This window comes from Chanodichthys erythropterus, chromosome 9 (assembly GCF_024489055.1).
Source record: "Chanodichthys erythropterus isolate Z2021 chromosome 9, ASM2448905v1, whole genome shotgun sequence".
In the NCBI taxonomy this organism is placed as follows: Eukaryota; Metazoa; Chordata; class Actinopteri; order Cypriniformes; family Xenocyprididae; genus Chanodichthys; species Chanodichthys erythropterus.
Genome location: NC_090229.1, coordinates 22,347,377 through 22,360,665, shown reverse-complemented (window position 1 = coordinate 22,360,665; position 13,289 = coordinate 22,347,377). Strand labels below are relative to the sequence as shown.

At 35.4% G+C, this 13,289-nt stretch overlaps 1 protein-coding gene across 5 annotated transcripts in view; it reads left to right on the top strand.

Annotated features, from left to right (window-relative positions):
• kazna (kazrin, periplakin interacting protein a) overlaps positions 1-13,289 on the top strand; it is a 51,434-nt gene that overhangs the window by 33,191 nt on the left and 4,954 nt on the right. For 4 of the 5 annotated variants that reach the window (XM_067393896.1, XM_067393894.1, XM_067393898.1 and 1 more), the window contains 9 exons: positions 124-315; positions 5,162-5,298; positions 5,417-5,587; positions 5,789-5,872; positions 8,289-8,463; positions 8,613-8,797; positions 9,892-10,015; positions 12,131-12,336; positions 12,506-12,624. In XM_067393896.1, the coding sequence (XP_067249997.1) occupies positions 124-315; positions 5,162-5,298; positions 5,417-5,587; positions 5,789-5,872; positions 8,289-8,463; positions 8,613-8,797; positions 9,892-10,015; positions 12,131-12,336; positions 12,506-12,624 (1,393 nt within the window). The remainder of the gene's footprint in view (positions 1-123; positions 316-5,161; positions 5,299-5,416; positions 5,588-5,788; positions 5,873-8,288; positions 8,464-8,612; positions 8,798-9,891; positions 10,016-12,130; positions 12,337-12,505; positions 12,625-13,289) is intronic. The other variant, XM_067393895.1, reaches the window with a different exon arrangement.

Genomic DNA, 13,289 nt, shown 5'->3' with positions numbered 1-13,289 from the left:
TATTAATTTATTTAAAAACAAATGCTACTTATAATAAAAACCTTCAGCTGTTTAGTAGCAACGTAAATCAGGAAACCATCACAGTGATGCATTATAACGTTCAGTTTTTCTCTTTCTCTGTAGTGCTGTTGCATGAGGAGGTGGTGCGTCTGCAGGAGGAGGTGTCAGTGCTGAAGCAGGTCAGGGAGATGTTGAATCGTGAGCTGGAGGAGACAGGAGGAGGCTGCTCTGTGGAGCTGCTGTCCGTCTCACAGCTCCGAGTGCAGCTAACACAGAAAGAGCAGGAGCTGGACAGAGCAAAGGAGGCATTACAAGGTAGGAAATGAATACCATGAGCCTGACTTTTCACCCCCAAATCTCAGCCTACTCTACACCTGTCATTTTGAAATAAACAATAGATTTAAAAGCACACACCCCTTGCTTAGTGCTCACTGCCAACTTGCTGTTCATAAATATTATGGAGAATAAGAGTACTTGATTGCTTTACTGAATATATTATATTATATTATATTAATTATATTATATTATATTATATTATATTATATTATATTATATTATATTATATTATATTATATTATATTATATTATATTATATTATATTATATTATATTATATTATATTATATTAATTTCCCATTTTCATGGACAAGGCTTAAACCTAATCCCAGACTAAAATGTTTATTAACTGAAAGCAACTTGCACTGACATATTCTAAAATATGTCAGTCATTGTTTTGTCTAAAGATGCACATAAGTAATGTTTTTTCTAAGGTAGGTTTAAAAAAAACTACTTGTCCTAATTTAACTACGGCCTACACCTTGTCTCTCATCTTCATTTTGTCCTGCTGCTCATTTTTCAGCTCTGTAGCTGTGAAATGCAGAATTAATCAGAACAGCACTGACCACAAAACTGGCATAATATTCTCAGTGTTTAGGTATCGAGGGATTCTACTCTCCTTGATCTGACTTTGTCTTTAAATCTACTGTATTCCAATGGCCCTCAAAGCCCGTTGTGACAGAAATGCAGGAATAGATGTTCTTGTGTTTCACACACTATAGATCAGGTAGAGTTAAACGGCAATCCTGAACGATAATTGCATCTAAACAGCTTTGCATTTTGGGTGCTGTCTTCTTTGCTCATCTGAGCAGTAACTGTACCCCAGTGCTGACTTTGTGTGTGTATCTACAGTATATGTGTGGCAAAAAATGTCTGCAAGTATTCTGCGTAGGCTTGCTGAAATCAGTAATGAAAATCATCATTGTGAAATGACCATTGTACATTTCTGCTGTAGCTAGAGATGGAGGGATAAAGAAAACTCATATAACTAATAATGTGCTTTGTGTGTGAGCTAATGGAAAAGGAACATCCAGTATTTAATGAAACACACACTGTTTGGGAGAAATTGAAGAGCTCTACTTACATGATCTACTGATCTGAATGTTCACTGCTATTCATAATCTCTCTCCACCTCCTACCAGGTGTGTGTGTGTGTGTGTCTGTTTGTGTGTGTGTGTGTGTGTGTGTGTGTGTGTAAAAGGCTTTTTTTGTGTGCCATTTGGCTCCTGTATAATGAGTCTTTAAGTGGTGGGTGAATGGACTCAATGTCCTTGGAAAAGACGAGCTGCAATTTGCAAGTCAGAGCAGAGACTACAAACAACCTAAAACAGTCAATTACTGCCTCTGTTATCACACAATATTAACCACAGCCAGCTGGAGAGAGAGACACCCTGGAAGAGGAAAAAGAGGGAGTGAGAGAGAGAGAGGGAGGGATTGGAGTGTGAAAATGGACATCTTGGACATCAAGAGAATAATAGTCATGTATAAATAGGAACAGTTACATGCAAATGAAACCGTATTATGTATTTAAATTGATCGAGACCACAATCCAAATAGCATATGAAAATTATTTCAGATAATCTTTAGGGTGTAATATATTTCTACATATAACTGCACTGACAGGTGAATCCGTAGCAGCAATATTTTATCAACATTGAGTTTCTCCATTATAAAGGGAAGATTAATAGTAAATCTTTGTCCTATATCTCAGATATCGTTCATGTTTTCTCTTGGCCTCTCTGTACGGTCTTCATGAATATGATTGTAATTCATACTGTTTAAATCAGAACAGAAGGCTGATAATTGTCAAGGTTGTGAAACACTTCTGATTTGTGAGTGCAAAACTAGAAGTGGAGCACAGAACCTTTTTAAAAATGATTTTATACTGTAACACATTGCAAAGTTAATATGAGTATTTTCATTGCAATAGAGAGTAATTATTGCTTATATAGTTTTCTCTTTTTGGTTTATTTTCTTTAATTATTGGTGCTCTCTAGACCTCCAGTAAGGATTGTTATTGCTCTTACTCAGGGTTAGGATTTATTTTAAACCCATAACTCTATGTATTAAACTTTGGTGTTTGTGCCGTGGATATGAATTATACCTATAATCATCCGACTTTAGGATAACGACTACTGCTCAAAGGTTTGGGGTTGGTAAAATTTTCAACCGGGGCAGTTGTGGCCTAATGTTTAGAGAGTCTGACTTATAACCCAAAGGTCATGGGTTTGAGTCTCAGTAACGGCAGGAAATGTAGGTGGGCGGAGTGAATGAACGTCACACCTCACATGTTCCTTCAGAAATCATTCAATCTAATATTATGATTTGGTGCTCAAGAAGCATTTCTTCTTCTTCTTCTTCTTCTTCTTCTTCTTCTTATTATTATTATTATTATTATTATTATTATTATTATTATTATTATTATTATCAATTAGGGCTGGGACAATACATCGATATGTCGCAAATCGAGAAATGATTTTGGATCAATTCTGATATTTTCCGTATGTATCGCGATTCTCTCTCGAATCGATTCTGAGCTTAGTTTTTAACAGCAGATGGCACTGCATGCTTTAGAAACTGCCGTACTCTGCTTCCTTCCAATTCCACACACACCACTTGAAACTTCTATAAAATAAATCATTCATAAAGTTCTAAAAGGTTGACGTGAATTACAAGGGTGTTCCAGTGTTAATTTTGACAGCAAATTTTAATTTAGTTTTAGTCATAGTCTTTTGACTAAAATGCCATTTAATTTTAGTCATCAGAATTTGTTTTAGTTTTAGTCTAGTTTTAGTCGACTAAAATTTAATTTAGTTAAATTATAATGCATTAAGCATTACTCTAGCAATACATAGATCCTAGGCACTGATATAGGTAGGCCTACATATTCCCCAAACTGTTTATGTTCACCCATCTGTACTTTGCTCGCCAAAGCGGATGTTTTTTGACCGTTCAAGTCCAAAAAGACACGAAAGAGCAAAATTTAGTAGGCCTACTTTTCAGGGATTGACACACTTATCATTGAGGTACTATTATAGTTTTCGTTTCAATTTTTTTTTTTAGATTAGATTTTTAGTTTTTCTGTTTTCATTGTAATTTTAGTTAAAGTTTTAATATTTTTTTGTGTTTGTCTTTTAGTATTTGCTTTTAAATGTCTATAAGTTTTTAATTCTGTTTGTTATTTTAATACCTCAGGTTAAGCTAAAGCTTAGACTTTACATTTTTCATATATATATTTATTTTTTATTTCAGTTAACGTTTACTTCAAGTAATGAAGATTTTTTTGGTTTTAGGTTTAGGTAACCCTTATATTTGTAAAATATAATTATTAATTTGTCAAATAATGTTCTTCTTTCCTTCCTGTGACAGAAGATACGGTAGTTTACTATGAATTGAATAGAAATTAAATTAAATACAGTTTATTGGGTAAACAAAATAACAATGACCAGGAAAATCATTATAAACCATCCCGAAATACACCGTGACTCTTATTCTAAAATGTCTGCAGTCTCCACTGTAGCAGGCTACTCATGAGGGTGATAGAATATGCATTCTTACATCCGTCTAAAACATACTACCATATAAACAAAACATCGTGTAGTAAACCTTTCCCGCGGTTAGATCAGCATGTTACACTTCAAATCATCCACACAGCAGTCCTGACTGGATATCTTCCCAAATCGTCCATCTGTTTTATTTTTGTCTCTTTTTATTCGTTGAAATTAAAGTAGATTTTAGTCATAGCTTAGTCATTCAAAACGCATTTTAATTTAGTCATCATCTCGTTTTCGTCCGTGAAAAAATGTTGTTGACGAAAATTATTCGTCAACGAAATTAACACTGGGGTGTTCGCAGTGGGCTTTTTACATTAATCTCGCATCATAAAAGCATTCTCAGGTGCAAATACATTGTCAGACTCAGCCAAACACACGAGCGGTCGTCTTCGTGAGCGTTTGAGTATGCGCTTAAAAAATAGCCTAGAGCGCCATCTGCTGTTAAAAACTAGACTAAGTTCAGAATCGATTTGCGATGCATTTGGGAAATATCAGAAACGTTCGACGTATCGCGATGCATCGATAGTATTGTCCAAGCCCTGTTATCAATGTTGAAACCCGTTTTGTTGCTTAATTTTTGAAACGGTGATACTTTTTCAGGATGTTTTGATGAATAGAAAGGTACAGTCAAACCAAAATTTATTCAGACACCTTGAACATTTAATTGTTTAATACAGTTTATTCACTATAGTTAAAAAAAATGGTAATAAAATATGACAGAGTTAAACTGTGTCTGAAAACAATTATCTTAATTATGTCAGATAACACTTAAGCAAAACATGGTCAGGTCAAAGTGTCTGAATAATTTTTGGTTCCAAATTTTTATCAATTTTACTGTTAGTCCACTGTATGATGAATTTTTGGGTATAATATGTCAGTTTACTTTATTTTGCTATCCTTACTTACATAAATGAATGATAGTGTCATGCACACATTAGTAAAAAATATATAAAAAATATAAAAAATGTCTGAAGAATTTTTGGTTTGACTGTACCTTTTCAAAACTTAAAACATATAACGCACAAGTTCCTGCAAGCACTTTAGAGATTGTCAGGCATTTTTCCAAGAACCCCAAATGGGAAAGTTTTTAGACTCAAAAAATATATTAACAAGCTGCATTGCTTGAATACATAAAAGAATATTTGAAGCACCCTTAAAGGGTGTCGTGGTTTTTGAAAGGGATCCAGCTGAGCAACTTTTTATTATATATATTATATATCTGTTTCTCTATCTCTTTTTTTTTTTTTTTTTTTTTTTTTTTTTTACTCTTAGCAATGAAGGCAGACCGGAAGCGTTTGAGGTTGGAGAGGACTGATCTCGTGAATCAGATGCAGCAGCTCTACACAACACTGGAGAGCCGTGAGGAGCAGCTACGAGACTTCATACGCAACTACGAGCAACACCGAAAAGTATTTTTCTGGCATACATGCATATCTTATGCATTAATACTTGCACAGCAACTTTAAACATGCTTAAATTTCCACTTCTACACATCAGTATTCACACACAAACTTGTTTGTGTTGTAGGAGAGTGAGGATGCAGTGAGAGTCTTGGCGAGGGAAAAGGATCTGTTAGAGCGGGAGAAGTGGGACCTACGTCGACAAACCAAAGAGGCCACAGAACATGCGGGTGCACTCCGCTCTGCACTGGACCTGAAAGAGAACCGGATCAAGGAGCTGGAGGCTGAACTAACTATGGTAAGATAAACATAATTTAGAAAAACAGGCTACCAAACATTAGAATATCCTATTTCTTGTCTGCTGAGTGGGTTTAGAAAAATGTAAAATGCGTGTTTGTCTGGTTTAGAGTGTCTTCAAACGATCTGTCAACTGAGTAGCTCAACTTCAGTGTTGAGTAGTGTGTGGGTGCTTTTGTTTATGTGTGTGTTTCTTTAACAGATGAGTAACTTTATGGCTCAGAAACTAGAGAGTCGCGTGTTTGTTCGATCTCCAGAAAGACCAGCATCACCTAAAACAGTGTCGGTAAGATCAGCCAGGCCTGTCACTCAACCCCAAGTCCCTCTTTGATTGGTCTGCAGTGTTGAGTCCCTCTATGATATGCACAATTTAGACAATGTTATTGGTTGCACATTTATTTTGTTTTGAGAACAAACTCATTGTGTATATGGAATGGAAAAAGCATGCTCAGTTTTGTTCCCTCACTGTAAGTATGACTGTGTTTGTGTGCTCCTCTTTGCATGCTAGTTTATTAGAATGTTTAGAAACTCGGGAAGCTATTTAACCCAATGGTAATGTAGAACATGGTAGCGACGGTGGTGGTGTTATTTGGGCTTGTTGTCTGTCATGACTGTGGTGTGAAATGACATGGAATCTGCTTTTTTTTTTTTTTTTGATACAATTAGTGCAACGATTGTGGGGACAGTTACACAGAAATTTGCAGAAATTATTTAAAAATGGTAGAATTTATTAAACAGAACTGAGAAACATGGATTATTTTATATATATATATATATATATATATATATATATATATATATATATATATATATATATATATATATATATATATTATATATATTATATATATTATATATATATATATATATATATATATATATATATTTCTTTATATTTTATAAATATAAAAAGTCTTTGCATATCATAATATAAATTTAAATATTTCAGCTATAAAAGCTATATGCTATATATAATGTACAGTGGCATGAAAAAGTATGTGAACCCCTTGCAGAATCTGTGAAAATGAGAATTATTTTAATAAAATAAGAGGGATAATAAAAATGCATGTTACTTTTTGTTTAGTACTGTCCTGAGTAAGATATTTTACATAAAAGATGTTTGCATTTAGTTAACAAGACAAAACAATAGCTGAATTTATTAAAATAACCCCATTCTTAAGTATGTGAACCATTGATTCTCAATACTGTGTGTGGTTACCTGATGATCCACGACTGTTTTTATGTTTTGTGATGGTTGTTCATGAGTCTCTTGTTTGTCCTGAGCAGTTAAACTGAGCTCTGTTCTTCAGAAAAATCCTCCAGCTCCTGCAGATTCATCAGTTTTCAAGCATTTTTGCATATTTGAACCCTTTCCAGCAGTGACTGAATGATTTTGAGATCTGTGTTTTCATACTGAGGGACTCAAACACAACTATTAAAAAAGGTTCAAACATTCACTGATGCTCCAGAAGGAAACACGATGCATTAAGAGTCGGTGTGTGTGAACTTTTGAACAGGATGAAGATGTCACAATTTTTCTTATTTTGTGTAAATATCATTGTTTTTCATTTAGTACTGCCCTTCAGAGCCAACAGAAGATACTTGCATGTTTCCCAGCAGAAAAATTAAGTACAATTTACCTTGATATTTGAATTCAAAAGTTTTCACCCCTCGGCTCTTAATTCATCGTGTTTCCTTCTGGAGCATCAGTGAATGTTTGAACCTTTTTAATAGTTGAGTTTGAGTCCCTCAGTTGTCCTCAGTATGAAAACACAGATCTCAAAATCATACAGTCACTGCTGGAAAGGGTTCAAATATGCAAAAATGCTTGAAAACTGATGAATCTGCAGGAGCTGGAGGATTTTTCTGAAGAACAGAGCTCAGTTTAACTGCTCAGGACAAACAAGAGACTCATGAACAACCATCACAAAACATAAAAACAGTCGCGGATCATCAGGTAACCACACACAGTATTGAGAATCAATGGTTCACATACTTATGAATGGGGTTATTTTAATAAATTCAGCTATTGTTTTGTCTTGTGAACTAAATGCAAACATCTTTTATGTAAAATATCTTACTCAGGACAGTACTAAACAAAAAGTAACATGCATTTTTATTATCCCTCTTATTTTATTAAAATAATTCTCATTTTCACAGATTCTGCAAGGGGTTCACATACTTTTTCATGCCACTGTATATATGTGAAACATGAAGATTGTTTAAAAAAAAAAAAAAAAAAAAAAAAATATATATATATATATATATATATATAATATATATATAATATATGATATATATGATATATACATTTTATATAAATATTTAAACTATAAAAGCTATGTGCTATTTATAATGTATATATGTGAAACATGAAGTTCAGTAGATACGAACAACTTGAAAATTCATAGATATTTAATGGTCAAAAAATGTAAAAACAATGGGATTTAACACAGAGGGAAAGCAGAAATGTAGAATTTTGATAGGAGTTCAAATTTCACATATGTAGAATTTTCTGCAAAATTCTGTGTGGGCCTATTAATAACTTGACTTTCGCTCCAGACTTCCACTACTGTGAAGCGCTTGGAGCAGTTATTCTGGGCAGTACTACGCATTAATTTTCACACATTTTACACTTGTTTACAACACTCTCTGGACAAGGAAGCGGACCTGATTGAATTAAATCTGTTTGTGTGTTCCAGGCAAAACAGTCTTTGGCTACTCTCACTAAGGATGTTCCTAAGCGACATTCGCTGGCCATGCCCACGGAAACTGTCGTCAACGGCAACCAAGAGTGGGCGATGCATGCAGAGCTTCCTCTGACTGCGGCGATACGACAGAGTCAACAAAACCTTTACCACTCAATGGACAGACAGGGTACATGCTGTACACATTACACATACACTAATGACCTGTCTGTATAGAGATCTGAACCAGCTGAAAGTAACTTGTGTTAAATGAGTTAAAATCAGCCTCCTAATTCTAAAACAAATTCACTGAATCAGTCATATGTTTGTGTCTTTTAGTACTGAAAGCATCACCATGCGTTTGTGATGCTGATGGCATCAGCATGATGTCATCAGCCGCAGCCAGGATCAGTCCGTGTCACTCGAAACAACCGTCTGTCATCTCAGACGCCTCTGTGATGGAGGGAGAGAGATCCTCAACGGCATCGGATTCACCTCGACACAGAACACACTCCCTCTGCAATGTAAGACACAAACACAGCATTCAACTCACTGTGACATTCTTTGCATTACAAATAAACACGTGTATGGTAGTGTGGCAAAATACATTTACACTTTATTCAATTAACAATTAATTTAACTCTTTTATTCAGAGCGACATACAAATGCAAAATATATCTAGAAATTCATGATAGCCAACAATATTCATAGTATACTATATCAAAGTCTCTTTAAGACAAGTTATTTCACTTGGCGGCCATCTTTGAAACTCCTCTCAGGCATGCAAGTGCAGCTCCTATCTCTTTGAATGGGGAAACATCAAATTCTCCAAAGCTGTGATGCATCTTGTGTTATTCTATAGTCTTTCACTATGTTAAACAAAATTCATAAGTTTATTGGATGACTAGATTAGGAAAGAAGCTAAAGCAGAGGTGAAATGCAACCTTTTTTTGTAGTAAATGCCTTGGTTTAATTTTGTGATGTGTTTAATTGTTCGGAAGAGGTGCACAAAATATGGTGTTTAAATATGGTGTTACCATAACTATTGCTGCATGCATGGTGCTAATATTATTTTCTCTGTCAAAATGTTAGTAAAAAAAACATAACATAAATGACTATATTATTATTATTAATAATAATACAATATTGCATTTAATTGTAATCTAAAATTACAATAATAATATTGTTGCTTTGCGCAGCATGCATGGTACATATATTATTTGCTCAGTCAAAATTTAAGTAAAAATTTGATAAAATATCAAAAACAATATAGGGACTATATCATAATTATATATAATAATCTATATAATAATTGTATTTCATTTTTAATTGTATTAATCATTGCTATTAATTCAATATTGTGAATAACTGTAATCTAAAATTATATTCATATTTTAATATAATTAATGCTTATATTAATAATTATTTTTAAAATTAATAATTTGACACATTTTGAGTGGTATTATGATACTTTAGCTGGTATTGTACCGTGAGATTAAGATATTGTGGCAACCTTCGTGTGCATTAGGCCATGATACAGAATAACTTTTCTGCCTATTTTTGATGTATCACCTTTACTTCTATTACTCATTATGTCTTTCTTTGTCCCTGTCTCCAGTCTCTAGAGGACCTAGAAGAGCAGAGACGCAGAAAGAAGAAAGAGAGGATGGGTCTGGGCTCTTTGTCGCGGGTGTTCGGTCGAGGAAAGCAAAGAAAGTCCCTGGACCCCACTCTGTTTGATGGTACTAACTCACCCGACTACTACATAGAAGAGGATGCTGACTGGTGACGCTGCTGAGAGCCCCGCTACTCATTTTGTGTGTGTGTGTGTGTGTGTGTCTCTATTGCTGCCATCTTTATGAGCACAAGCTGACTGTTCAATGATTCCAAACTGTGCCGCAGTAGAACCAAACCTCCCCTGTGTGTGTGTGTGTGTGTGTGTGTGTGTGTGTGTGTGTGTGTGTGTGTGTGTGTGTGTGTGTGTGTGTGTGTGTGTGTGTGTGTGTGTGTGTGTGTGTGTGTGTGTGTGTGTGTGTGTGTGTGTGTGTGTGTGTGTGTGTGTGTGTGTTCATTTTATACCCACTTTAGCATCTCACTGGAAACTTGAAGGACTGCTGAATGTGTAAATAATAATCATTGTGCACTCAGTGCTTGTAAATGTTTCCAGATGCCTTTTTATATCATTTAACGTTCATTGTCTCAGCTGTTTTTAAACTTGTGTGTTAAACATATTGATGGAGCTCTCCTGTAGGAAGTCAGCAGGACCTTCAGTATGTAAAAAAAGACCCCAAAAAGGATGTGTGCCATTTCACACTGTGATCTAAAAGGTATCTATTCGTCTAACTGTAGCATATTATGATATTTGGATATTTGATGTATAGTCATGTGACTTTAGTGAGCAGTGGCTCGTCCTGCCTTTCCCACAGGAGAATTTATAACCTCCGTAACACACACTAACTCTGACAGCTGCCTTCAAAACAACACTAACCAGGAGGCAAAAATTTAAATACAAAAATGGATCATTAGTTCTAAAAGCTTGGGGTAGTTGTCATGGAAATTATTACTGTACCTTTAATAAAGCAGGGTATGACATAGAGCTCCACAGTAGTTTCCCATGCTGCTTTGCAAATGGGGACTGGATTACCTTTACTCTACAGGGCCTTTTACCATTAAACTTTATAACTATAGTCTCTTTTTTATTTTTCTGAAATCAATGCTAGCTCTCATTCAGTGGCCGTTGTGTACATTTCAATATTGCACTGACATGAAATGAAGAAATAAACAAGTTTTTTAGAGCATGTAGTGTGTTCTTCATCAGCTGGAGATGGAGAGACGGCTCTCGTTTTCCCTGCTGTGTTTGGCTCAGGCTGCTGCTGAATAGCATGGAACTCTAAATGGCATGGAAATGAAAATGGTAATAAGTTATATAACTACAGACTATTTTGAAATAAAATCAGAAATACTGAACAGCGTGTGGCTGAGTTCTTTGCTCTTTGTAATTGTGTTTTGGCATTTTGCCTCCCTGAGCTTGTCTTTGGCTACCTCATCTGTCTGATGGATCTCAGGTTGTAGAGTGTGTAATCATAATTAACTCATTACTAAATAACCGTAACCACATGGGGCATTTATCTGTGTGTGTGTGTGTGTGTGTGTGTGTGTGGTTGCTTAATCCATTCATTCTTTTTATCTCACTTTGAAGTCTTTACATGGGCTCTCAAAGTCAGTTTGGCGCAGGATGAACTCTATACATTGTTTTTCTCTGCAGTGCCTCGTTAGCTTCTGGGGATGTGCAAGCTCCACAATCCTGATAATGAAGCACTATTAGAAAAGGGGGTGGAAATAGTTTAATATATGGATGGCTTTTGTAGATGAGCTGAAAGCATTAATGTCAGGCAAAACCAGTCTAGACGAGCTGTTTATGTCTTTTCCAACAACATTTACTCTTTACAAGCACTTAGCAGTAGCCATCTGTTTTGTTAGTCATGAATTTTTAACTTCTGGACCCAAACACTTTAGGTTGATTCTGAGCAAACACTGCCAGGATCACCCATGGACGCTTGGGGCTGAATGAAATTTTGGAGGCGGTTTAGTGCTGCCGTCTAGTGGTAAAAATATTGGTTCGCGCACACAAGACCCTTTAACAGACGAAGTAGTGGCTTGTGTTCAAAAAAAAGTGATATAAATGGAAAACAAATATGTGTGCTTCAGGACATTTATGTAACTTCTTATCTCTGAATTAATATATTTTATATTTATGATACTTGTTTACCTGAGAAAACACGATGAATTTGCTCATAGATTATAGTAAACCAACTCGCACTTAAGACCCGCCCCTCTCCCGTCGTCCACCAATCTAGACTCCGACAGTTTATCAAGCCCCGCCCGCCTCAGTGTGAGCCTATCAGAATGCGAGGAGCAGCTGGATCGGCTTCAGCAGGTGGAGCTCGCGCGGACGGTCCCCATGTCTCGTTGGCGTGCAGGAACCGTGCAGGCGTGGCTGGAGGTGATCATGGCTATGCCGATGTACATACGGGCCTGCGCAGACAACGTTAAAAGTGGGAAGGTAGATGTGACCTTGTCAATAATATTATATATAAACACGTCTACATGAGTCTATAAAATTAAACACACAGCTGATCATATCAGCTCTAATGTACTTTAGGCTATTTAAACAAGCAGTGTTTGTGCTGAATGTAAGAATTAAACTTTAATCTGTGTGTGTGTTTTGTTAGGTCTTGTTAGTTCTTACTGATGAGGACCTAGAATTTGTTTTGGGTATCAGTAATTCAATGCACCGCAGAAAACTCCGACTGGCAATTGAAGACTACAGGGATGCAGAATCAGGACATGGGTGAGACACACCATAAGTAAAAAAGGAAAGGACCTTTGCATATCCTTATTAATGTGTGTCAAGGTCACACTAATATATATATATATATATATATATATATATATATATATATATATATATATAATATACAGTGGACTAACAGTAAAATTGATAAAAATTTGGGACCAAAAATTATTCAGACACTTTGACCTGACCATGTTTTGCTTAAAGGATTAGTTCACTTTCAAATTAAATTTTCCTGATAATTTACTCACCCCCATGTCATCCAGGATGTTCATGTCTTTATTTCTTCAGTCAAAAAAAAAATCAAGGTTTTTGATGGAAACATTCCAGGATTTTTCTCCATAAAGTGGACTTCAATGGAGCCCAAACGGTTTAGGGTCAAAATTACAGTTTCATTGCAGCTTCAAAGGGTTCTACACGATCCCAGGTGAGAAATAAGGGTCTTATTTAGAGAAACCATCGCTCATTTTCTAAAAAAAAATTAAAATTGTATACATTTTAACCATAAATGCTCATCTTGAACTAGCTTTCTTCTTCTTCTTCTTCTTCTTCTTCTTCTTCTTCTTCTTCTTCTTCTCTATTTGAAATTCCAGCAGTGTAGACACTGCTAAGTGTATTACTGCCCTCCACAGGTCAAAGTTTGAACTAAATTGTCATATACA